General features: G+C 45.3%; 2 protein-coding genes across 7 annotated transcripts in view; both read left to right on the forward strand.

Moving 5' to 3' along the window:
- The window catches only part of INPP5B (inositol polyphosphate-5-phosphatase B), a 47459-nt gene extending 43368 nt beyond the window's left edge, over positions 1-4091 (forward strand). For 4 of the 5 annotated variants that reach the window (XM_082656703.1, XM_082656704.1, XM_082656707.1 and 1 more), the window contains 4 exons: positions 1103-1187; positions 1558-1685; positions 2908-3019; positions 3265-4091. In XM_082656703.1, the coding sequence (XP_082512829.1) occupies positions 1103-1187; positions 1558-1685; positions 2908-3019; positions 3265-3380 (441 nt within the window). In that variant the 3' untranslated portion in view covers positions 3381-4091. The other variant, XM_082656705.1, reaches the window with a different exon arrangement.
- Positions 4092-5468: 1377 nt separating this feature from the next.
- The window catches only part of MTF1 (metal regulatory transcription factor 1), a 40945-nt gene continuing 19707 nt past the window's right edge, over positions 5469-26706 (forward strand). The window contains exons 1-5 of one of the 2 annotated variants that reach the window (XM_082654035.1): positions 5469-5547; positions 7331-7789; positions 22917-23155; positions 23968-24099; positions 26459-26532. In XM_082654035.1, coding sequence (XP_082510161.1) covers positions 7382-7789; positions 22917-23155; positions 23968-24099; positions 26459-26532 — 853 coding nt within the window. In that variant the 5' untranslated portion in view covers positions 5469-5547; positions 7331-7381. The remainder of the gene's footprint in view (positions 5548-7330; positions 7790-22916; positions 23156-23967; positions 24100-26458; positions 26533-26706) is intronic. The other variant, XM_082654036.1, reaches the window with a different exon arrangement.

The raw sequence follows: 26706 nt of genomic DNA on the forward strand, positions 1-26706 counted from the left end.
TCAGATGAGGAAACAGATTCCCAGAAATGTTAAGTAACTTGATCAGGGTCCCAAAGCTAACAGATGGGCAGGATTGGGATTTGAACCCAGAGAGTCTATAGAAGTCACATTCTTTTTTTTTTTTTTTTTTCCATTTATTTACTTATTTATTTATTTTTGGCTGCATTGAGTCTTCGTTGCTGAGCTTGGGCTTTCTCTAGTTGCGGCGAGCGGGGGCTACTCTTCGTTGCGGTGTGCGGGCTTCTCATGATGGTGGCTTCTCTTGTTGTGAAGCATGGGCTCTAGGTGCATAGGCTTCAGTAGTTGTGGTGCGCAGGCTTCAGTAGTTGTGGCTTGTGGGCTCTAGAGCGCAGACTCAGTAGTTGTGGCGCACAGGCTTAGTTGCTCCGCCGCATGTGGGATCTTCCCGGACCAGGGCTCTAACCCGTGTCCCCTGCATTGGCAGGCGGATTCTTAACCACTGCGTGCCACCTGGGGAAGCTCAAAGTCACATTCTTAAGAACTATGCTAGTCTACCTTCTCTACAGAGCTCCTTTCAGGTGTAACTTTTGAGCAATACATATAATATTATTGTTCACGGTTATAGGACATTAAGTTATTTTATAAAACAAATATAAGGGATCCTAGGACTCATAGAAATACTTTATTGCCATAATCTCGTTTTCTCAAAGCACTGAGGTGCCATGTTAACTTTCTCCATCTTATAAATGATGTATTTTCTTCAGTTTTTTCTCTTTCTGGTCAATACCTCCGTAACACTGCAGGAAACGTAGCTACTTTAAAGTTTTCCCTTCGGTTGGATCACCAGAGATCAAACCCACACCCCCTGCAGTGGAAACACGGCGTCCTAACCACTGGACCGCCAGGGAGTTCTCTTCTAATGGATGTCTTGTGCTGAAGACCTATTGTGGGAGCGTGGCTGGGAAGGCCTGCAAGATGAATTAGCCACATCAGCCTACATCACATTGTCTAGTGGGGTGATTCAAAGGCCTCACCATGCTGCCCCCTTTTGTACCCTGCTGGTGATTATATTTCTAGGTCAGGAAATCATTGCTGCTTTTCTGAAAATAGAATTATTTTGTGACTTTCTTCCCTTTTTCAGGAAGATCTGTTTCAGCAGCCAGGCCTAAGGTTGGAATTTGAGCATATCAGGGACTGTTTGGATACCGGAATGATTGATACCCTCTGTATCCTTCAGACGTTCATGCGCGCACGCGTGTATGTGTGTGTGAATATGAGAGAGGTGAGCAAAAGGAAAGGATGATATTTTAAGGCTCAAAATCAGATATTGTGTCCTCAGCTGTTATGTTTTTCTTACTTAAAGTTTGTATAGAGAAGACTTTACAACTTTAAGCAACCAATATATAGCAGGAATTCAGGAGGGCCCGGCGAAGCTGACAGGCAGCTTGGCCCCTTCAAGATGTCAGCCCGGCATCCTAGCTCCAAGCAGAGAGCCTGGCTGGGCAGGCAGCACTCTGGCACATGCTGGCTCCTGGGGCTTTTCCTAACCATGACCATGGCAGCAGCATCCCCTATTCCTTAACGATGGGCCCAAAGCTGCTAGCAATCACTCCATAGCCGAAGCCCTGCTGCTTTTCCTGGAGAGCCTGCCGGAGCCCGTCATCTGTTACAGCGTCTACCACGACTGCTTGGAGTGTTCTGGCAACCTCACAGCAAGTAAACAGGTGAGGGGAAGCGTGGAGCATCAGCGCGTTCATGTTGCAGCCCCGGGTCTCATTGCGCCTGAGGGAACAAAGTGGGCACCGTCCCCCAAACTCAGTGTCTTAGAAACTCGACTCCAAGTCTTTCCGTCCCAAACCCGCTCTTCCCTTCATGTCCCTTTTCCTTTTAATGGCATCACCTTAATTCCAGTGACTCAACCCAGAAACCTGAGTCATTTCTGACTCCCCCTCTCCTCACCTCCCACACGCTCAGTCCCCTTGCTCTGTCACTTGTCTTCCGTACTAGTTCCACTTTCCTTGGTTCAGGACCCTGCATTCATGCTTTCCCTCTGCTGATTTGTTTTGCGTACTCCCATTAGATTTGGGGTTCTAAAGCTCTTGTCATGTTGCTGTTGGTCAGAAACGCTATCCATTGCCAATTAAGGATTTTCTTAAACAAATGTTTGGGACTTTTTATGATCTAGTCTAGTCATTCACATATGTAACCTGCCATAGAAGAATAATCTAAAAAACATGCTAACAATACACGATCCAGAGCCTTACCCCCCACCTCCACTAAATCAAAAAATCAAAATCTCTCTCTTCTTTTTTTTTTTTTTGGCTGCACCACTTGGTATGCAAGATCTTAGTTCCCTGACCAGGGATTGAACCCGTGCCCCCTGCAGTGGAAGCGTGGAGGCTTAACCACTGGACTGCCAGGGAGGTCCCTCAAAATCTCTTTTGGGATATGTTTTGTACAGGCTTCCCAACCGATTCTGAAATGCAGATAGCCAGAGTACTCATTGAATTCTAGCCTGATCAGCTCTTCCAAGCTCAGGGCCTGTTCAAAACAGTAGTGCTCCTGCCAAAATTGACTTCTCATGATGTGTTCTTTCTTCTTATCTCACTGTTTTCCTTACCTCGCCTTTTCTACACTTTCTTTTGCCCTAAATGCCCTAGTCCTTACCTCTGCAAGTGCAATCTTCTCTTATATTCAAGACGCAACTAAAATGTTTTCGGTTCTCTTAAGTCTTTTGAGAACGTGCAGTTAGAAGTTTGACCTCTAAATTCATGTAACGCTTGATCTATGCTTCTGTTTTGGCACCTGTGGCAGGTGATCAAGGTTTTCAGTGTACAGTCTTACTACTCATGTACCCGGATCATGTACTCAGTTCCTGGAGTATAGCAGGCACTTGGGAAACGATTGAATGAACAAAAAGACAAATCCCAGTTCTCCCTCTTTCAGGTCATTGCTACCCTTCCCGCATGCCACAGAAATGTCTTCATCTACTTGATGGCGTTTTTGCAAGAACTGCTGAAAAATTCAGCAAAAAATCATTTGGATGGTAATATTCTAGGTAAGCCACCAAGTGTGTGTGGAAAGCATCTCTGCAGACTGACTCATTAAGAGAAATGTGGTTGAGGAATGTCCCAAGTCCACTGCAGTAGAACTAAAATCTCAAGCTCTGGGCAAAGTTTACTCTCAAATAGTTATTTTAAAGCAGAAAATACTGCTTTGGGGCACCTCTCCCCACTCCTAAGAACACAAGAATAAGTAGTACTTCTTATGCTGAATCATATGTTTTCTGGGTTTTTCATACAGCTAGCATATTTGGTAGCTTACTGCTTCGAAACCCAGCTGGTCACCAAAAGCTTGAAGTGGCAGAGAAGAAGAAGGCTCAAGAATTTATTCACCAGTTCCTCTGCAACTCACGCTGAGCCTGTCCATCTCCTCTCCTATTCTGCCTGAGGCAGCCAATTACCAGCCCCACCTATTTCAGCTCCAAAGCTGCCCTAAGAGCACGTGAGCCCACTGGGATGCCAGAGTGGCAGCTGCCTGTTTCCTGAGCCCAGACTGCCCTCCCCACCATGACTGTCACACTCGGTGCTGCTGCGAGTTGTGAAGACATGACGGGAAATCCACCACAATAAAACTGACATTCAACGTTCAAATTTAGTTATTTAACAGATAGATCTTTTTTTTTTTTTAATGTTTAAACGACTGTACTTCTTGTGCTCACTCAACCTGCCTCCAGGGCATATAGTGCCTTCCCTGCAGCTTGGGCTGGGCTCCCCGTGATCAGATATTTGAACAAACTTTGGAGTCCTGAAGGATGGATGAGTTGGACGGCAAGAATGCAAATGGAAGCTGCTGGATAAAGAGCCCACAGCCACCCCAGATGCTTCCAGTTCTCTGAGGACATGTGTGTACACATATTGCAAACCCTACCCCACTTCCCACTCAGATATGGCTCAACAACTCTAGAGCTGGCCACTCAGCCTCCGAGGGCAATGTAGTGGCTTGAAAATGCAAATATTGAAGAAATTGGTGTTCTGGTGAAACAAGTGGAATTTTCTGGGCCAACAAATCCTCCAAACTGTATATAATGCATCCCCTCTCTTATACGTGTAATATATTTTAATGATAAATGTATTTTTAACAGTGGTTGGTTGCTTTTATTTTTTAAGAGATGGCAGCTCTCAGCAGCTGGACATTTGTGGCTTAAGCACTGGGGCAGGGTGGTCCCTGGTGGTCCAGTGGTTAAGAATCCGCCTTCCAACGCAGGGAATGCGGGTTCAATCCCTAGTCGAGGAACTAAAGTCCCACATGCCGCAACTAGAGAGAAGCCCGCGCACCGCAACGAAGAGCCTGCTCGTCACAACAAGGATCCCATGCGCCGCAACTAAGGCCCGACGCAGCCAAATAAATAAATAAATAAAATAAAATAAAATAAAATTAAAAAGCACTGGGGCAGCTGGTCAGGGGCCAGAGAGATATTTGCCTGGCAGTCTGGTGATAACAGCCACTATTTACCTTTTTCAAGCAAGAGATAGTACAGGCATGGCCCCAACCCCTTGACCCCTGATCTAGTTTCTGAGGGTTGTCCCACTTTTAATATTCTAGAGAAGTAGCTTATGGGGAAAATGGCAGCGGCTGCTAAGAGATTCTGACAGCTAGATATTTACAGGTCAGGAGCAGAGTAAAGGCACATGCAAAATCGCTTCTTGGATCACCACTACTCCTTGGCAGTGTAAGTGATTTAGATACCGGCCGGTACGCTGACAATGTGAACGGTTAAAGAAAGAATGGCCAGTAGGTGGCGTTGCCTGGCCCGGGCACGAGTTCCATGGAAGCCGACAGTCCTGTGCAGGGGAAAGAGCCGGGAGAGACGGCCTGGGCAGGGGTGTGAGGAGGAAGGGAGTTGGGCGTTTTAAGCGAGGCTGTGAAGGGGGGAAGAGGTGGTGGCGTCCTCTGGCCAGGCTTGGAATACTCCCCATTTCTGCCATTTGTGTCCAGTCTTCCTTTCTGGGACCCTCCTGCCCATATTAACTTTGTTCGGTGAGAAGGGGAAGCTGGGGCCACAAGGAGAAACCCGGAATGTCACAGCCTTCCAGGCTTCCCCCTTGCGGTCCGGGTACGAATTCGGCGGCTAACTGGGGTCCTTCCCGCTGCGGTTGTGGCTGCTAAGGTGAGGGGAGCGCAAGCCGGGCTGGGGCTACTTTGGATTAGTGGCCGGGGGTCTGATCACTCTTCCTTGCGTCTGGTGCCTCTTGAGCCGAGCCCCGACTCCCTGCAGGCAACCCCCGCCCCCCCCCCAGGTGGAGGACGAGGCGGGCGCTGCCCAGCGCGGGACGAACTCGTGGCCCCGCGAGGTCTCCGTGGTGCCCACCCCGCCCCCCCTTCCGCTCGCCAATTGGAGGCTCGAGCTCAGCCCCCACACCGACTAAACCAACCAGAAGCGTCAGGGAGAGGCGGAGCCACTATCTCCTCCTTCCTCCGGAAAGCGGAAGCGGAAGTGACGTTCGGGGAAGGTGGGGGCAATCATGGTGCCGCTGGGGAGGGGAGAAGCTGCTGCCGCCGCCGCCGTTGCCGGGAGCCGCGGAGGTAAAAGGCGATACCAGACGCGGCCTGGGCTGGGGACTTCCCGGGGGGCGCGGGACTTAGGCTCCCTCCTGAAGCATTTTCCAGTAGGGACCCTAGACCGGTCACCATAGGGACCCCACCCCTCCTCCGTTTCCATGGGGATGGGTATCCAGCCCCCCTCCCCTGTTTCCATGGAGATCCGGACCCTGCCCCTCTTCGCCCGGCTTGGAGCCCCCCAGCCTGACTTCGGGTTTTTCCGTGTAGCCCTGGACTGGGGACTGTCCCAGACAGGTTCCTTTTCCCAGCCTCCTCTCAAGGGTGCTCTGTTTGTATTTCTCGTTTGCCACCCTCAAACCTCCTGGTCTTGTTTGTTCCGGACAGTTGGTCTCCGCGTTGCCGCCTGTGGTGCTGGGGCAGCCCAATGGGGCCCCCGGTGCTCTTATCTCTCCTCTCAGATGCAGCGAAATGTGCATCTACCGGGTTGCGTAAGCCAGAGCAAGGGGTCGGGCCGGTTCCTCCCGGCTCAGATCCCTTGGCCTGTCTCTGGTAACTACCACTCTGTCTAACCGCCCTACCGAGTAAGGGTTCACTTTCTAATCCGGAGCAGAAGAGAAAGATAAAGTGCAAAGCCAGACTGAAAACGAAAAGTGATTATTTTTAAATTCTCTGTTATGTGTGCCAAACCCGCGTTTGTAGAACCTGTGTGTTTACAGGTAGAAGAAGAATCACTATTCCAGAACAGGAAAACTTCAAATTTGGTATTTTTCCCAAGAGAGTTTATCTTTCCAAGAGAGTATATCCGCAGGCCTTTCATTCATTTAACTGACATATCCTGAACTCCTCGTGTCAGTGTACTGTGCTAGAGGCAGTAGAAACAAAAATAAGACTCATCATTTCCTCATTGCAGAGAGCACACTATAAAGCATAGCTTCTAGTGGACACCAGATTGTTTTAGGAGATAAATAGATAAAGTGATCTTCATTACATATACCTGATAAGAGATTAGCCCCACTACCCAGAAGCTGAAACATCTGTTCTCGGAAGGAGGGAACAGATTCACACTTGATTTCTCTACTGTTGTCAGACATTGTGCTTTAACACACATTATGTCTTTTACTCTGCATAACAATTTCCTGAGAACAGGAATTACCAGTTCCACCTTACGTATGAGAAAAGTGAGGCACAGAAAGCTACCCAAGTAGTATGTAGTGAAGCCGGGATTTGTGGGTAGGTGACCCTGCCTCCAAAGCCCTACTCTCCTTCCAGCATAGACTTACTGCCTCACGGTCTGATTTGGGGGATATTTAGGTGGAGTTCCCTTGTTTTAAGCTTTATAGCAACTCAGCTTCGAAACAGTTTGCCCCTATTTCCCCTTAAGTGTTTTGACCAGCCTTCACAGTGTTTGGCAGTAAGGCACATTTGGAAGGTCTTATAAGCTGCTGCTTATTACTTCCATTTTTTATTTTCATTTTTATTAAAAATCTTTTTGGCTGCGCTAAGCGGCTTTCGGCATCTTAGTTCCCTGACCAGGGATTGAACCTGAGCCCTCAACAGTGAAAGTGTGGAGTCCTAACCACTGGACCGCCAGGGAATTCCCATTACTTCAGTTTATTTAAAAAGATATTGTTTTTCCTTCAAAATGACTTGATGGTTTTAAACTTAAAAAAAAAAAAAGTCCCAAGGAAGATGTTTTTCATTTACTTTGTCCTGCTCTTGAAAGAAGAGGATAAAAGAGCCCTGTGATTGCTGAGGAGGTCCCTGGGTCCTATGGTATGGCTCTGACTCTGGCTTTGTTCTGTTGCAGACAGGTCACTACCTTTCTATTTCTCACAATTGGGCTGAGCACAACTGAACCATGGGGGAACACAGTCCAGACGACAGCATCAGCTACTTTGAGGTAGAGGAAGATGAGCTGACCCCCGATGACAAGATGCTCAGGTTTGTGGATAAGAATGGACTGGTGCCTTCCTCATCTGGAACTGTTTATGATAGGACAACTGTTCTTATCGAGCAGGATCCTGGCACTTTGGAAGATGACGATGACGATGGACAGTGTGGAGAACACTTGCCTTTTCTAGTAGGGGGTGAAGAGGGTTTTCATCTAATAGATCATGAAGCAATGTCCCAGGGTTATGTGCAACACATTATCTCACCAGATCAGATTCATTTAACAATAAACCCTGGTTCCACGCCCATGCCAAGAAATATCGAAGGTGCAACCCTCACACTGCAGTCGGAATGTCCAGAAACGAAACGTAAAGAAGTAAGTAAAGCAGTGGGTGAGGGCCCAGTTTGGCTTTGGGGAAGTCCTTACACAACTCTTATCAGCAGTTTCAGCCAGGGAGTATAGGAGCCCCTGGAATTAGGACCTACAGTGGCTTTCCTTGCTGTATATGCTTCATGTTTTTTGTTGTGACTGCTTTCTGGAACTTTTGGTGTGTATGGCTGCATTGAAATCTGGGAAAACTAAATTGCAAATATCTTCCCCAGATCATAAATAAAATAGACATTTCACTGAGGTAAATCCGTGTCTCTGATGTGGAAATAACTGGATTTGGCTTATCTCTGAGTTGTGTAAAAATGACTTGTTTTGGAGAGATAAATATTTGCTGGACTATACTTTATTAGTGAAAGTTTAATGGATAATAAAGGCTAGCTTTCTTTTTTTTTAATTGATTAATTTATTTTTATTTTTGGCTGAGTTGGGCCTTTGTTGCTGCGTGTGGGCTGCGCGCCTGCTTTCTCTAGTTGTGGCGAGCGGGGGCTACTCTTCGTTGCGGTGCACGGGCTTCTCATTGCGGTGGCTTCTCTTGTTGTGGAGCACGGGCTCTAGGCACACGGGCTTCAGTAGTTGTGGCACGCGGGCTCAGTAGTTGTGGTTTGCGGGCTCTAGAGCGCAGGCTCAGTAGTTGTGGCTCACGGGCTTAGTTGCTCCGTGGCATGTGGGATCTTCCCGGACCAGGGCTCGAACGTGTCCCCTGCATTGGCAGGCGGATTCTTAACCACTGCGCCACCAGGGAAGCCCAAGGCTAGCTTTCTTTTGTAAGAAGCTCGAGCAGGAGGCAGTAAATGAGAGCAGGTTATCTAAAAGAAGTTTTCGTCTCATATTTAGCTAATGTGCGGAAGGTAACACATATTACAATGCTTCGAAAACTGTAAAGCATTGTACAGATTGTACTAGGGGTGATAATTCGCAGAGTAAAAGATGTGGTTTAAAGGTAGTGATATACATTATCCGGGAACTAATTGCAGGTCAACTAGGAAAAAAAACGATCCCTGGTAGTTGCAATGCCAGGGACTAAATGTAAGATGTTACCAAACAGCCATTGGGTAAATTGTTTAGCAGGATATTTTTCTCTTTTGCTGTAATTCAGGTCTTGAAACTGGAGAATCTTTTTTTTCGTGGCATTTGGTTTTCCTTTGCTAGCCTTAGAACCTCAGAGCTGGAAGGAACCCTAGTGAGACCATCTTGTCTTACCTCCCACCTCATGTAGGGATCTCTCTGCAGCATCTCTGACACCAATTCCTCTGGTCTCTGCTTGAACACTTACAGAATGACGAGAGCACAGTGTTTCACAGTTCAGCCTAATACAAAGTTTGTTGGCCAGATCTGATTGTTAGAAAGCTTTTGCTCGTATGGAGCCAAAATCTGCCTTCCTGCAGCTGCTGCCCGCTGGTCCCAGTGCTTCCTTTCTTCTTTTTTTTAAAAATTTATTTATTTTATTTTTGACTGTGTTGGGTCTTCGTTGTTGTGCACAGGCTTTCTCTAGTTGTGGCGAGCGGGGGTTATTCTTCGTTGTGGCGCGTGGACTTCTCATTGCAGTGGCTTCTCTTTTTGCAGAGCACGGGCTCTAGGTGCGTGGGCTTCAGTAGTTGTGGCACGCAGGCTCAGCAGTTGTGGCTCACAGGCTCCAGAGCACAGGCTCAGTAGTTGTGGCACGCGGGCTTAGTTGCTCCATGGCATGTGGGATCTTCCCGGACCAGGGCTCGAACCCGTGTCCCCTGCATTAGCAGGCAGATTCTTAACAACCGTGCCACCAGGGAAGCCCCCAGTACTTCCTTTCTGAGCAGCAAGCTAAATCTTCTTCCGACCCGACAACCCCTCAGGTAATTGAAGATCATGGGTTTCTCTACATCTTTTCCTGTGCAGGCTCGACATCTCCATTTACTTAAATGTTCCTCTTACGACATTTTCCTCTAGTTTCTCATCAGCCTCGTCACCTTTGATTGCACAAGTTCCGGTTTTCCAAAGTCCTTAAAATTTGTAATTGAGCACAGTCTCACAAGTGTGAGTCAACTGGTACTGAATACTGTGCGACTCTTTATCTCTTCATCTGGACGCTGTACTACAATTGTGATATGGTCTGTATTTTATTAGCAACAACATCCTACTGTAAGCTGGCACTTGGAAATCTCTAGAATGGTGTTTCTTAGCTGGGGGTAGTTTTGTCCCCTAGGAGACACATTTGGCAATATCTGAAGAAGTTTGTCGGTTGTCGCACTGGGGAAGTGCTACTGGAATCTAGTGGGTAGAGCCCAAAGGTCTGTAAACATCTACAGTGCACGGGACAGCTCCCTACAACACATAAATAATTGTCTGGCCCCAAATGTCAGTTAGCTGTATTCCAATAAAATTTTACTTACGAAACAGGCAGTGGGCTACCCTGACTACCCTTAGTCTAGAACATAGGGAGTTGTAGCAGAGAAGGATGGAAGTACAGCAGAGATTCAGACATGGAAGGCAGTGATAGCATGCAGAGGGATCTCGGCTGTATCCTGGAAATGCACTGAAGGTGTCTGAGCCAAGAAGTGTCGTGGTTGGAGTGGTATTTTAGAAAGGTTGCTCTGGTAGCCGTGGCAGCTTGATTGCCTGCTTAGGAGATAGTTGCAGTTTAGGTTTGGGGTTTCCTTTGAGTCTGATGAAAGATGGTGTGGAAAGAATCCAGGGCTTTTGTTGAAGTATAAGAGAACTTGGTATATTATTGGAGTTTGAAGAATGAGCCATGAATTGAGTCTGACTCAAAGGATTCATCCGTTTTTCCAAGTGTGTTGAGTTTCTTCTGTCTCTTAGCACAGGGGCCACATGGGTGACTGATGGAGCTTCAGATCTCAGTAGTGAGTTAAGTAGTTCGAGTCCACTGTGATAGGTACTTTGAGGCTCATTCAGAGTGCTCTGTGCATGCTGAGGAGAAAGCGGCTGACTCTGCTGTCCCCCTTGCCCTCCATGAATGTTGATTCCATAACAGGAATCAAGAAGACAGGAAGAGGAGAATGTTTGGTGGGGAAATTGATGAGATGGTTGGAGTATAATGAATGTATAGTCCTTGGAGAAAAGCAAAGTGAACAGGTTGAGAAGAAGCCCTTTGGAAATGTGGACCTGAAGTTGAGGAAGTGGCTGGGGAATAGAATTGCGGATCCGTGAAGGAGCAGTAGTGCAAACTGTGGGCAAATAACCCAAGGGAGAAGTAAGAATTGTTCTGAGAATTTAAGGGTTGGAAAGAGAAAGAGGAACCAGAGTTCCCTTGGTCCCAGGGATGGGTGGAACGCAGTGCTGTGGAAGCTGAGGGAAGAGAGGTTTAAGAAGTGACCCTGCAGAGGGATTGAGGGGCCGAAGAGGAGCCATTAGTTCTTCTGCTTGTGCAGTTGATCACCTCATGGGAAGACTTGCGCTAGAGGGCTGGAGGCTGAAGGCAGATGTCAAGCTATGGATAAGTGAGTGGGCGGTGAGGAAACAGGAGGCAGGAAGCATCAGCTTTTTCTTTTCTTTTTCTAATAGGGTAGTTGGAGGAAGAAGAGTGATGAGGCGGTAGTAAGTCAAGGGGACTGGATCATTTTTTTAGCAGAGGAAATTTGAACATGGCTTAGGGCCTAAACTTTGGGCCATCCTCAGTTAATGATTACTATGTGAGAGTGTTTCAAGAGCAGATGTTTGGGAAACATAAAGTTAAATCAAGACAGAGATTTGCTTATTAGTATGGGATTTCTCAAGAGCTTTTGATAATAACTAAGAAGGAAGGACATGCAGAATTCTCCAAATATTTTGAACTTGGGAAACCATGTTTCGGGCCTTATTTCCACAGTCAGTGTTTTGTGGAACACATTTTGGGAAATGCTGATCTAGGCAGAAAAGGAGGAGAGGGTAGAGAAGGAATGATGATGCAGTCAGTGATATGAGCTGTCACTTTTCCCACTTCGTCCTGTTGCAAGCCTGGTTTACCACTCATGTCTTCTGATCCTTGATAATCATGTAATAGGACAAGGTCAAGGGCACTGTAAGCAACTTGTTCAGTCTACCGTGGATTTAGCTCACTCTACTTCCCTCTCATCACATTTTCCCATTCTATCCATGAGACCTACAAGGAAGGTTCTAGAAACTATTTTTGAAATCATTAGTTACAGGGTTGGTTGGGGATTGAGGGAGAAGCAGCAGTGGCTTTCAGCCTTTGAAAATTTTGCTAAATGACCAGGCATTCAGGAGACTCGCCTTCCTGAAGAACCATCTTAACCGTAGCTTTTGTTTTAACAGAGGTGTAGCTTTTGTTTTAAGAGGTGTTATTTTATTTTATTTTTTGGCATTTAAATCCATTTAATTGCCCTGAAGAGGCCAGTGTTTATGACTATTTGATAACACTCTTCATGATTTCTTTACATTCCCCTACCCCCACCTTTAAAAAAAACCAAAAAACAAAAAACTTGGTCTTTTCTCCATCTCTACACCCAGGTGTTACTCTTGAGAAATCAGATCATTTGATAACTAGTTAGTCTTCTTGGCTTCCAAAGCAGCTTATTTTCAGAGCCAGATTTTTGCTTGATTTTCCTGTTTACCCTTGATTGTTCCATTGTTTCCTATAGTGTGTGGTTGGCTTACCTATTACTTCATTTTTTTCCCTCGTGCTTGTCTTGTGCAAAAATAAACCAACCAGAACCTTGCTACAGGTGCTGTCTTCTTCCACAGGGCCGCTGGCCATTCCCATTCAAATTGCACATGTCTTATTCTCGAACTTGCTACTTTACTACTGTCTGCCTGTCGATTTGGTAGCTTTGAAAACTCTCAGATCAAAACATTGTCATTTTGGGCTTCCCTGGTGGCGCAGTGGTTGAGAGTCCGCCTGCCGATGCAGGGGACGCGGGTTCGTGCCCCGGTCCGGGAAGATCCCACATGCCGCGGAGCGGCTGGGCCCGTGAGCCACGGCCGCTGAGCCTGTGCGTCTGGAGCCTGTGCTCCGCAACAGGAGAGGCCACAACAGTGAGAGGCCCGCGTACCGCAAAAAAAATCCCAAAACATTGTCATTTTGCTGAGGATCAGCATTCTTTTTTTAAAAAATTAATTTATTTATGGCTGCGTTGCGTCTTTGTTGCTGTGCGTGGGCTTTCTCTAGTTGCGGCGAGCAGGGGCTACTCTTCATTGCAGTACGCGGGCTTCTCATTGCGGTAGCTTCTTGTACAGCACAGGCTCTAGGCGTGTGGGCTTCAGTAGTTGTGGCACTCGGGCTTCAGTAGTTGTGGCTTGTGGTCTTAGTTGCTCCGTGGCATGTGGGATCTTCCCGGACCAGGGCTCGAACCCATGTCCTCTGCCTTGGCAGGAGGATTCTTAACCACTGTGCCACCAGGAAAGTCCAGGATCGGCATTCTTAAGCATTGCTCTTTTAAAACCTTTCTACTCAGCTGTATTTCTAAGGAGCTGTATTTCCTTTAGTCAGTTCACGCAGTCGATGGTTTCCCAAACTTTCTTGCGTCTGTGCCCTTCCTGAGACCTTTCCAGGACTGTTGGGTTATCTGTTCATCTACCTCTGTCTGAACCACATCGGTGAACATAACGTTCCCGCCCCCCCCACCGCCCCACCAACTGATCTTGCACTTTTCTGCTGCATGGTTGGCAGCATGAAGCATGAAGAAGCCCAGGAATCACATACCAAATATGCTCTTCATGATGCCTCACAGTATTCCAGTGCATTGACTGGGAGAGAATAGCTTTTTCTACCAAGAAGCACAGTTACAGTGATGCTTTATGAATTAGGCTGCTTGCTACGTTGGTCAGTGACATTCCAAGGGGTCTGTTTTTTTTAGTGTGACAAATTTTAAGTATAAAAATAAGGGGGGAAATTTGACTCCAGTGTTTCAGAGCCTTTTTGCAACATGCCCTTTACCTTGGGAGACCCAGTTCCAATCTCATTCCTCATTATCAATCCCACAGGCAGTGGAAGGATCCACTCAGACAAACCAGGTTGTTGCTGACTCTGCAAAGGGGACCCACCCACTTTTAGTCTTTGCACGCAGTGATGACATTCCTTTACAGGTTCCCTTCTGAATACCATGGAATTGCCCTTCAGAACTAGGACAGAGACTGTTTCTGCTTGAAGTGCTAGTGTTAAGGGTTCATTCATTCTTTCCACAAGGTTTTGCTTATTGAGTATCTACATTTGTCAAATACCAGGAAGAACAAAGAAATAATCCCTGCCCTGAGGGACTCTAGGGGAGTCTAGAAGGGAGACTGCTAGAGGCTGTATGTGCGAGGTTTGGTAGGAAACCAGGGCTGGAAGCATTTTCTGTTTACCAGCAGACGAAGCCATTTGAGCGCTGTCCCCTGCATGCCTGCATGTGTGTCACATACCTCTGTGCAGCATTCAGCATTTCCATCACTGAGGCCCACTGGCTTGGAAAAGGGACAAGGGTGGTTTTATGTTCATACTAGTTTTCCAGCATAATGCTGCAGGAATAACAGTTCTCGGATTTACATTGTACATAGGCTGTACCTGTTGAGTATTGCTAAAATTTTGCTGTGGTAGGACGTTGGAGAAAGAATCCGAATGTTAATGTTTTTCTCTTATTTAAATCAAGCTTATTCTTAAAATTGTTTCTTCTGTGATGTGCGCAGGGATAATTTAGACCTAGGTTCCGTCTTTGTTCTGGTATATACTGTGTGGCCTTGGGTAAGCTGCTCTGTTTCCTCTTTTGTAAAATTGAAATGAAAATATCCCGTTGCGTTTCATGATGGTGAAATGAGATTTATTCATTTATAAATATATAACGGGATAAATAAAACATTTAGCATAGTGTCTGGTGCATGGTGGTTGTTTGGTGAATGTTCATTTACTTTCTCTTCCTCGTAGGCCCACATAGTTCTTGAAGGAGGTATGGAAGGAGGTATTCTGTTAAAGAAAAGGTTAAAATTGTCTTTGTTAGGAACCCTTTGGGAAGAATTTTCTCCTAAAACAGGGTTATAAATTGTGTTTGGGTTCCCTGGAACCCAGTGACCCCTAATTTGCTGAACTGTCATATTAATACAGCTATGGAATGTGACCCACCATTTAGAACCGTGTTTTACAAGGAGAACATGTTGGTAGTCCCGCTGGAGGGGTTCTAGGTGCAGCCCTTGCCACAGGTAACCGTCCATGCTCATGCTCTGCTCCCTTGGACTTCTTGGCCTTCCGTAGCAGCAGGCCCCCGAAAGTTACTTCCATGGTGGGCAGTTGGGACATGAAGCAAAGCTGGGGGCTCTTTTTAAATATTATTCTTAATTTTTTACAATTGAGATAAAATTGATAATATAACATTATGTAACATAATGATTCAGTAATTGTATATATTGCCAAATGATCACCATTGTAAGTCTAATTATCATCCATCCCCATGCATAATCTTTTTTTTTGTTTTTTTTTGCTGTACGCGGGCCCCTCACTGTTGTGGCCTCTCCCGTTGCGGAGCACAGGCTCCAGACGCGCAGGCTCAGCGGCCATGGCTCACGGGCCCAGCCGCTCTGCGGCATGTGGGATCTTCCCGGACTGGGGCACAAACCCGTGTCCCCTGCATCGGCAGGCGGACTCCCAACCACTGCACCACCAGGGAAGCCCTTTTTTCTCTTGTGATGAGAACTTTTAAGATCTACTCTCTCAGCAACTTTCAAATATACAATACAGTATTATTAACTATAGTTACCATGCTGTACATTACATTCCCATGACTGACTGACTTCATAAGCTGAGGACTCTTACAGCTAAAGAATGAGGATTCCTGTTATGCTGGCAGTGACAGTGGCAAGAGGGTTAGATGGTTAGCATCCTGTTGAGTGCCTGCTGTGTACTAGGCACTGTGTTAGGGACTCTGATCGTTTTGTATTTTCATAACAATCTTATAAACTAGGTACTGTTAGCTCTCATTTTACAGATGAGAAAACGGAGGCTTAGAAACATACAACTGGCAAGTGGTAGAGTTGAGATTTGAACTGAGGACTTTGTGCTTTCCTATCATACACACCACCTTTGTGAAGACAAGAGAGGAGAATCAGGCACTGAAACCCATTAGCTATGAAAAGGGCTGAGAAATGAGGGGCAACAGGATGGCATTAGTTCTGTAAGGGTAAAGGATTTAGGTGGGGGAGCAGCTATGTAAATTCAGCTCTGAGATGGGCAGTGGAGGTCACTGCAGGGCTCTTCCATTCCTACTTCGAGCTCTTTTGTTGCACATTATGGAGTGGGAGAAAGGAGATCACTGCCAGTGTGGAAACAGAGTTGGTACTGGGGAGAGGGATGGGAAGTCCCTAGTGATGGGGAGGAAAGGGCAGCTCCTACAGCTGTAACGGCCAAGCCAATCATTTATTTATAAGAATGTTCAGCTGCTGGGTGCTCACAATCAGAGGCTCTTTTTCCTTATTGAGAATGGCGCTGTTAGTGTGTGTAGGATCTAGTTCTCTCAGACTCATTTCTTTTTCCTCCAACAGAAACCCAGCCTTTTTTCTCTTCTGAATTTTTTTAAGCTTTTGTCTCCTAGAGTTCCAGTGTTTTTCTCATTTTTGCCTATCTCATTCACCTTTCCTCCTCTGATCCTGTTGACTTAACAGGGCAATCATCCTTGTTAAATACTTCTCTATTCTAGAACTACTCAGAACACTTCTTGAATCAACATCAGTTCTCTGAAAGCTCACGCCTCCTGCCCATTCCTCGCATTAGACCTGGTCCGTCCTCAGTGAGCCCAAACTGTGCTGTCTCTGAGCTCCTTAGCTTCGTAATCGACAGCCATTTAAGTGATGCAGTGCTCAAACTCTTTTGGAGAAACGTGTTTTCCAATGGAATCTTTGGTGACATTATGTTCATATTACAGATACTTTAGTTAATTTCGATGGGCCAATTATTATGTGTCACCTCTCCCTCAAGTTCTTTAAATTTAGCTTGGGTATCACCTCCTTCGAGAAGCTTTTCTTAGTCATCCCCAAGTTTAAGTTTTTTGTAGTTTTTTTTTCCTAAGTTTTTCTCTATATTCTAGTATCCATACAACTTCTCATACCATATTGTTCTTGTCTGTTTGAATTGCCTCTTGACTTTGAGCTCCTTGAGAGCAGGGGCCGTTTTTTCTCTATCCCTATCACCTGGGGATATAATCCCTGGAACGTAAGGTTTATCATGCATGTATGCATTCAAAAAAATAAATTGTATTTAAATGTACCAAATGTTGCAACACCTCCTCTATGTAACGTGTTTTTTGCAACTTCCTCCTCTGATCCAGTTTGAGGAGGTTTAGTTTTCCCTTTTTGTGAAATGTGGTGCTGTTTAGAAACGATTCTGAAAGACACAGTATAGAGACTTCCATTTACTGCCTTCCTCCAGATGGGGTGAGGTTGTGCGTTTATTCAGCATACTATTGGGGAGCATTTGCTTTGACAGTCATCTGTCCCCCCGTTAAATACAAATACCTTCCCCACTCTTTGTCCTCTCTCCTAACTTCCCCCTCTCTCTCCTCAGCCGTTCCGTGAAAGAGTAGTTATATTCATTGTCTCTAGCTCCTTGCTTTTCCCTGACTTTTCAGCCTGTTACGTCCTGGCTTCTGCTTCTACCCCTCCAGTGAAGCTAGTCTTGCTGGGGCAGTTCTGACCTTGTGAATTGGCTGAGTCCAAGAAATGCTCCCTCAGTCACCTCTGCTGCATTTGACCTGGTTGACCATCCTCCTTGAAACTCTGTTGCTTTGTCACTTATAGTCCTTGCCACTACTTTCCTCAACACTCAGTCCTGTTGGTTTGGTTTTGTTTGTTCGTTTAGTCATCCATTCCTTCACTCAACAAATCTGAGTTACTTCTCCACAAGGCTAGTTCCTGAGGCTGTTGGCAGTGAACAAGACGGATGTGGTCCTTGCTCTCATGGAGCCTACAGTCCAGCTGGAGAGTAGCCGTTTATTCATTTAACTCCACAAATATCTACTTAGTGCCTCCTGCTTTCCAGCTACTGCTGTGCCTAGATTCCAAATAGATAATCATGTAAATTATCTACGTGCTTTAAAGAAATACAGGCTGCTATGAGAACCTGTAATAAGGGTACCTCTTCTAGTTTGGGGAGGGGGTAGGGATCGGTCAGGGAAGAGGTCCTTGAGGAAGGAACACTTAATGGAAGCTTGAATTGGCCAAGTAAGAAAACCTAGATGGGAGCAGGGGTCGGTAGGGCTGGGAGACAGGGAGGGATAGTTAGTTGCACTTGTTACTTACAAAGTTATCAACTGCTGTAGCGTCTTAAGAATGAAATTCTGCTCTCGTCATTCACCGTTGTCGTAAGCTCCACGACGGAGACATGCGGGCTTCTTTATTATAGCATTCATGGGGTCCTGGTTCTCCTTCCTGGTCAGTGATCATTTTGAAATCTCTGTCTTGCAGCACCAAAGAGGTCTGTTTTTAGTCTTGATGAAAAATCAGGACATGTGTGTGAGAGGCTAATTAACCATGTATGCTGAGTGGCATAGTTAAATATTATTAGAATTCAGAGAAGGGCACTGTCACATAGATATGGAGTGATAGTGGCGGGCATCGGAGGTAGTGAGGCTTGAATGGAAGAGAGACTCAGAAAAGCAGAGAAGAAAGGAACCAGGCATTTCCAGTAGAGAGAAAAGAGAGAGAACAAAGGCAGGCGAGTGGGAATTCAGTGTTGCGTTAGGGAAGGGGTTACCGTCCCCTGTAGGCCTCGACAGAGCCTGCTTTTGGCCTGGTGACAGAAGAGGACCTGGAAGGACTTTGAGTACAAGGCTAGGGAATTGGGACTTAATCATTTGAGCAGAGAGGTGGTACATGTGGGACACTTTTAGAATAAATCTGGCAGTGATTGGCTTCAAAGCTAGGCACCGAGACATGAGAATGCCTGGTCAGTAGTTCAGTTCAGCAGATGTTTATGGAGCATGTCCTGTGTGGCATGGGGAAGGGAAAGGGATGAATGAGCGAGAGAGCGCTTGCCTGGGGAACCTAAAGACATGTGCAAGATCCTATCGGTGGTTGGGCTTTTGAGAGAAGGACAAGGAGCCAGAGGCGAGTTGGGCTTTTTTTTTCTTTAACATCTTTATTGGAGTATAATTGCTTTACAGTGGTGTGTTAGTTTCTGCTTTATAACAAAGTGAATCAGCTATACACATACATATATCCCCGTATCTCCTCCCTCTTACATCTCCCTCCCACCCTCCCTATCCCACCCCTCTAGGTGGTCACAAAGCACTGAGCTGATCTCCCTGTGCTATGCGGCTGCTTCCCACTAGCTATCTATTTTACATTTGGTAGTGTATACATGTCCATGCCACTCTCTCACTTCGTCCCAGCTTACCCTTCGCGCTCCCGTGTCCTCAAGTCCATTCTCTGCATCTTTATTCCTCTCCTGCCCCTGGGTTCTTCATAACCATTTTTTTTTTAAGATTCCATATATATATGTTAGCATACGGTGTTTGTTTTTCTCTTTCTGACTTCACTCTGTATGACAGACTCGAGGTCCATCCACCTCTCTATAAATAACTCAATTTCGTTTCTTTTTGTGGCTGAGTAATATTCCATTGTATATATGTGCCACATCTTCTTCATCCATGCATCTGTCGATGGACACTTAGGTTGCTTCCATGGCCTGGCTATTGTAAATAGAGCTGCAGTGGACATTGTGGTACAGGACTCTTTTTGAATTATGGTTTTCTCAGGGTATATGCCCAGTAGTGGGATCGCTGGGTCGTATGGTAGTTCTATTTTTAGTTTTTTAAGGAACCTCCATACCGTTCTCCATAGTGGCTGTATCCGTTTGCATTCCCACCAACCGCGCAAGAGGGTTCCCTTTTCTCCACACCCGGGAGATGGGCTTTTGAGAGAAGGACAAGGAGCCAGAGGGGAGATGGGCCCCTCCCTTCCCCACGCCCACAGGTTTTCAGGGTTTGGCAAACTGTGGTCCACAGGCCAAGTCCATACAGACGCCGGTTTTTGTAGAATGGTTTTATTTTTTAATTATTTTTAAAATCAAAAGAACATTATTTCATGATATATGAAAATTATATGAAATTCAGATTTCATTGTCCATAAATAAAGTTTTTTTGGTGCACAGCCTTGCTTGTCCATTTATATATTGTCTATGGTTACTGTCACATACAGCAGATCCTCCTTCTCTGAAACTGAATGTCCTTTCCCCTACCTGAGGCTTTTCCCTCCACCCAGGCTTTTAAATATCCTTGTGGTCTTTAGGTTCCTCCCAGATCCTCAGCTTCTTTTTTCCAGGACCTTTCTCCTTCCAGATACGCTCAAGACCTATCTTACTTCAAACAGACAAACAACACTTCATCAACTCAAAAGTCCACTTGTGCTACTGCTCTCCATCTCCAGTCTCTATCCCCGCCTTTCCTTATTCACCTTCGTCCAGACTTCTGACCTCATCAGTCCATTAAAACTAGCCTTGCTGAGTCACTGGTGAACTCCTAGCTGCTGGATCCAGTAGTTTTCCCAGTCCTATCTTCCTTGTTTTCTCTGACATTTAACATTTCGATCATTCTCTTTTCCTCGAGACTCTTTATCTTCTGGCTTCTGTGACATCCATCTCCTTTGCTTCTCTTCCTAATTCCCCAGCCCTGTCTCCCACTCATCCATCAATGGCTTCTCTTCTTTGACCAGTTCCTTAAACACTGGTGACATTCAGGAGCCCGTCCTTTGTCCTCGTAGCCAAGATTTTACTGAGCATCTACTATATGTCAGTCCCTGTTATTGAAATACTTTACGCAGATTATTCCTAATTATTACAACAACCCCAAAAAGATCGATTTTGTTTCCTTGTTATAAACAGGAAATTGAGACTCAGCTTAAGTAATTTTCCAAAGGTTGCACAGTAAGTGGCAGAGCTGGGGCTTGAACCAGCCTGCTTTAGTGTATAGTAAAGTCATCTATTATCTGTGTACCAGAGACTCCTGCTGTAGACTTTCTTTTTAGCTTCCAGCCTATATGTCTGTCTACTAGACATTTCTACCTGGCAGCACCTCAAACCCAACTTATCGTCTCTCCCTAACCCCCATCCAGTCCAGAATTGGTATGTGACCATCTCTTTTGTCATTCAGGCCCCAATCATGGGAGTTGATTTTGACTTTGCCTCTCCCCGACGGCTGCCATGCACCCAGTTGTCACTACAGCCACTCATTTCTCCCCTTTTAATTTCTCTGCAATTCATCTCTAATGATGTCCACTATATCACTTCCTTAGTTCAGATTCTTCTCATCTCTATCTTGGACTATTGTCTCCCTTCTCTTAATCTCTACCCCTTCTTCTATTCTCTTAGCCTTCCAGTCTGTCTTCCATAGCTTCCAGGATGATCTTTTCTAAACCCCACATCTGATTGTGTTGCTATATTGGTTAAAACCTACTGATGGCTCCCGTTGTCCTATTCCTCTACTCCATAGCTTAACTAAGGAGGCTTCACCTTATTTTTCTAGATTCTTTTTCCAGTCTCTTACCTACTCAGGTGTGTTTGTGGTCTCCTGTACCGGCGTACTCATTTATCTCTCCAATGTAGTTCTCAAGGTGTTACTTCTTTCTGGAATGCCCATCTCTTCCAGTTTGTCTGAGGAACATTTTTTCAGTTTAATCCCTAAAAAATGGACAAATAGGCAAACCAAAAAACACCCTCAGTTCAGAGAGAGTGCCTCAGCTTCTGAGCCTTCACTGTGTCCAGTCTTTCTTAGAGGGGTTAGGTTTCCCTTCTTCATGCTTCCCAAGCACCGCGGGTGTGTATCTGTTGTCCGACCCAGCACAGTGTGTGATAATTTGTGCGCGTCTGCCTCATTAAAATGGTACTCTTTAAAGACAGAGCTTTATGTCTTGTTCGCCTTTTTACCTGTGGTATCTAGCTTGTTGCCTGGGACATAGAAGTTCATTAACTGTTGAATGAATACCAATAGTGTGGTGAGAGCTATGGACTGAAGCTTTGGAGAAGGATGAGGATTAAAGGATGAAGATGTTTGCTAAAGCTGAAGAGTAGGCAGAACTAGCGCCCCGATATGTGTAGCATCAGATCAATGACAAAGTCTTTCCACAGATGCTTTATCTCATTTTGTTCTGCTCAGAAGCGCCGTCAGACAGGCAGGGCAGGCATTCAGTTTTGCCTTTTAGAAATGAAGAATCTTTAGTTCAGAGACGTGAAAAGACCTACCCAAAGTCCTGAACCTAAGTGCCAGAATTCAGTCTTCTCCAGCCAAGGCTATGACGCTTCCCCCGAACCAGTGGAGAGATGGGGAAGGTTTGGGAGATGAGAGAGAAGTTTTGGGCTAAACCTACATTTAGAGGTTAAAGAAAAGGAGTGAGTGGCTCAGGGAAGACGATAAAGAGCCCCAGAGAATGACTGTGTGGTGAAAGACAAGTTTTCAGAAGGAGAAGGCATTGTTGATGAGATTTTTTTTCAAATACTAAAGGAAAATTGGGAAGGAGGAAAGAGTTTTACCACCGGGAAGCTCAAGAGAATGGTTTCGTCCGGTGAAGCCCACCTGGCCGAGTGGTTCCACAGGCATTGAGGGAGGTGGAGGCACCTGTGGATAGCACCCTTTCCAGAAGGGTGATGGTGGGAAGGAGACCAATAGGCTGGCAGCTTGAGGAACGTTGTACTACCAAATATTCCCAGAAATTCATGGTACATTTTTTTCATTCTGTAGACCTGAAAATAATGCAGTGGAAATTATGCTAGTACATAACTGTGCTAGTATACCTATGACTGAGTATATAAATTTCAGAATGTTTTAAACTCAATTTAACATTGGTCTATTCCAATCAAGATATAGTGCCAGAGGGCAAGATGTTCAATCAAGCCTTAAAGTCAAATTGTATTTGAATATGGGTAAGTGTAGTAGTATGTGCCCACCTACGGGAGTAGACGTTTACTAGTCCGAAAACACTGTTCTTATATTCATTTAGAGTGTTTACCTACCTACAAGCTTGTCTCTTGGGCATTACTCGCATCATTTGTCGTCCGGTGTAATTTGGTCAACGGGAAGATTTTCCCCACTTTTGTTAGAGGGTGTTTTCTGTGTTGATGATAAAAACCTGTGTGTTTCATCTGCATCTCCTGAGAGCCAAGCCCTGCGGAGAGTTAGGCCCTGAGCAGCTCTTTTGTCCCACTGACAAGGTGTCTTCTGTCTGCCAGGTAAAGAGGTACCAGTGCACCTTTGAGGGCTGTCCCCGCACCTACAGCACAGCAGGCAACCTGCGCACCCACCAGAAGACCCACCGGGGAGAGTACACCTTTGTCTGTAATCAGGAGGGCTGCGGCAAGGCCTTCCTCACCTCCTACAGCCTCAGGATCCACGTGCGGGTGCACACGAAGGAGAAGCCGTTTGAGTGCGACGTGCAGGGCTGTGAGAAGGCGTTCAACACGCTATACAGGTCAGCCCATTCCTCCCTCCCTGCACCACCAGCCTCTGACCCCAGCTCTGTCCTGACTGAAGAGCTCTCCCTGCACAGTACAGACGTTCACTTTCAGGGCTTTAAAGAGGACAGTAATGCTCAACTGTTGACAGTTCATTAGAGGAACTTGTAACTTAAAGATTGACACATACTGGGTTGGTTAAAAATCAGAGTCCATTTGTGTCCGGATTCATATCTCCTGGAATGCCATCCTGGCCTCAGGGTTTTAGTATTTAGCATAGAATAATATCTCCTGTTGGCTCAGGAGCTTGGAACCAAGGTTTCTTTCACTTCCTTCCCGGCCTCACCTTAAAGATTAACTTTTTTCTACCCCCAAGAAATGGGGAGTGGTCCACTCAGCCATTTCCCTTTTCCACCGTTTGTGTCAAGAGACTTATATTAGTGTTCAACATTGCGTGTAAAATAGCACACATAATAAATACTAGCTGACACTTAGAAAGCACCCATTGTGTGCTAGGAAGTGTCCTGAGTGCTGGCCCTCACAGCCACTGCTCAGGAAATGGAAGCACGGAGAGGTTTTGTAACTGGCTCAAGGTCCCCCTTCTGGTAGAGGAGAACAGAATTTGAGTCCCAGGCAGCCTGGCTCCAGGCCACACTCACACCACTACGCCATATACTTCTCTGAATTTCTCTCTGAGCACAAAATGTTGGATACTAATGTATTATGGCTATAGAATTCTTATGCACTTGACCCTGACGCACATTAAGCTGACGTGGGAAGGCTCTGTAGTACATTATGACAAAGGGGATTTCTCTGGGATATCTTGCAGGCTGAAAGCACATCAGAGGCTTCACACAGGGAAGACGTTTAACTGTGAATCTGAAGGCTGCAGCAAGTACTTCACCACGCTCAGTGATCTGAGGAAGCACATTCGGACCCATACAGGAGAAAAGCCATTTCGGTGGGTCTTGCTGTTTTCTATTGTCACTGACGAGGTTTCAGCTGAGTGTTTTGGTGTACTCTAAAATTTGTCAAAGTGGAAAGGAAATTCCCTTCGCTGGTTCTTTGGGCAGTGTTTGCTTTCTGCAGGATAGTTGTAACCAACTACTGCAGATGGGAGGAGTGGCGATGTATTCCAAGAGCATCCCTACCTACTCTGCGGATGGTGGCCTCTCTGCCTCATTCTTTCCCTTTCTTTCTTTCTTTCTTTTTTAAGTTTTATTTATTTATTTTATTTATTATTTTTTTATTTTTGGCTTCATTGGGTCTTTGTTACTGCACACGGGCTTTCTCTAGTTGCGCTGTGCAGGCTTCTCATTGTGGTGGCTTCTCTTGTTGCAGAGCACGTGGGCTTCAATAATTGTGGCACGCAGGCTCAGTAGTTGTGGCTCGCCGGCCCTAGAGCGCAGGCTCAGTAGTTTTGGCGCATGGGCTTAGTTGCTCCGCGGCATGTGGGATCTTCCCTGACCAGGGCTCGAACCCATGTCCCCTGCATCGGCAGGTGGATTCTTAAGCACTGTGCCACCATGGAAGCCTCCCCACCCCTTTATTTTCAAGAAACGTTTGTTGAAACTCACTTACGTATTGGGTACTTTTATCAGTGCTAGAGAAATACTAAGATACCGGCGCTCCTTTTGAGAACCTTAGTCTGGTGGAAAAGAACCGCAAGTAACCAGACAGTATCTGAGACTGAGATGCTGAAAGAGCTTTGAGCACAGAGGCAAGGATACGTACCTAAGAAGAGGTGGGGAGGGAAGGGGGAAATGAGGGGAAATGAGGGGTAGGGATGCTTAGGCTACTGGTTCAGGTATTTTTTTCTTTTATCACTTGTTCGGTTGTTGCTTTGTAATATGTCATGTGTACATGCAAACATATAGGAGCATCCATTTTTATCTGTAGATTTCAATTTATATATATATACATATATGGACACACATATATATTTAATTGATGCATGTATAAGGTTGAAGGAAGGAGTTGTATCATCTACTTTCTCCTCTGCTCATAGCATTTAGCGTGGTTCTGGGCATTCAGCAGGGATTGAAGAACAACTTTGGGATGATTATATGACATTTTTAACAAGGTAATCAGTTTGTAAGGATTTCCCCCTAAATGTAATACAGATATATTACTGAAAATGGCCCATAAACAATGTCTTTGATTTGACAGGAGGGATTGCTCTTATGTTCATGGCATTAAATATGCTACTTTTCTGTTCTCAAATCACTCATCTCATTAGGATACCTAGAAATTGAAAAGTCTTCAGGGACAGTCAACTCTTAAACACCAATTAAATGGAAATGTGTTTCAAAAATTACAAATGCATTCCTGAGTCATGGCCCCTCTAAAAGCAAGAGTATTTAGATTCTAGTTGGTTACTCTCCAGCTGCTGTGAAGCTTGGGTTACTTTTTTCCCCATAGGGCTGTCAAGGGGACTCTGATTTCTATTCAGTCACACGCATTTTTGTCATGATTAAAACTGCTAATTTTTCTTGAATGTTAGATGGGGCTTTAGACACAATGATTTTATGTACTTAAAAAGTAAAATGCTTTAGAGAAGCTTTCTATTTAAAGAAAAAAAATATGTTGGCTTATAAGAAAATGCATTCATTTTCATGTAAATAGTTACTGAATGCCTGCTATGTGCAAGACTACAGCAGATGTAAAGAACTACATGGACCCTTCCCTCAAAAGAATTATAATCTAGGAGGACAGATAACAAATGTATACACGTAGAGCTAAAATAAGATTGGGAATGACAGGTGCCATAAAGGCAGCATATAGATAAATGCCCTAGGAGTTCTAAGGAGGGAAATATTACCTCTAGCTTTGGTTATCAAGAAAGTAAAAGAGAAAAGCTCTCTGAAGATTATAGATAGTTACATTACAGCCAGTATGTTCTGACTGATTTTGTTCTAGTGTTGTATTTCAGGCCCCATGCCTATGTGAGAGCCTCTGTACCCACCACTGATGTCCCTTATATTCCATTTGCAGTAGATTTTCCATATGTGTTCTTATTGTCAATAGAATTCTGTTGTGTAATTCATCAGAAGGCTTGTATTGTTAGGGCTCTCAACACGTGCCTTACTTGTAGGACAAGAAATACTTATCCTGGGCCTACCTCTCCCTCTGATCCCAGATTTGTCACCTTACTTTTCCAGGGACCTGTCATCATTCCCATCTGTAAAACCAGTTTCACTGAGCTGATCTTAGTGTTCTGAGCAGTTGTTTCAATGTAAGTTTGTATTTACAAGAGATATTGAAGATAAAGGTCTATTAGCTAATGACTACTATCCTCTCTGCTTAAACAACTTACTTAGGTGTGATCATGATGGCTGTGGAAAAGCATTTGCAGCAAGCCACCACCTTAAAACTCACGTCCGTACACATACTGGTGAGTTTAGGCTAATTTTTATCTTTTAACCTTCATTGAGTCAGTAAATATCTGTACTTCCATTGAGACCTGTAGAGCTTTGTGGAGAGAGCAAGCCTAATCATTTGGCCTTCACCTATAATGTTTGAGTTTCTTTCAGAGATAAAAAGGATCTAAAGATTGGACGGACTCAGG

This window comes from Grampus griseus, assembly GCF_964374135.1.
Source record: "Grampus griseus genome assembly, chromosome: 1".
Lineage (NCBI taxonomy): Eukaryota > Metazoa > Chordata > Mammalia > Artiodactyla > Delphinidae > Grampus > Grampus griseus.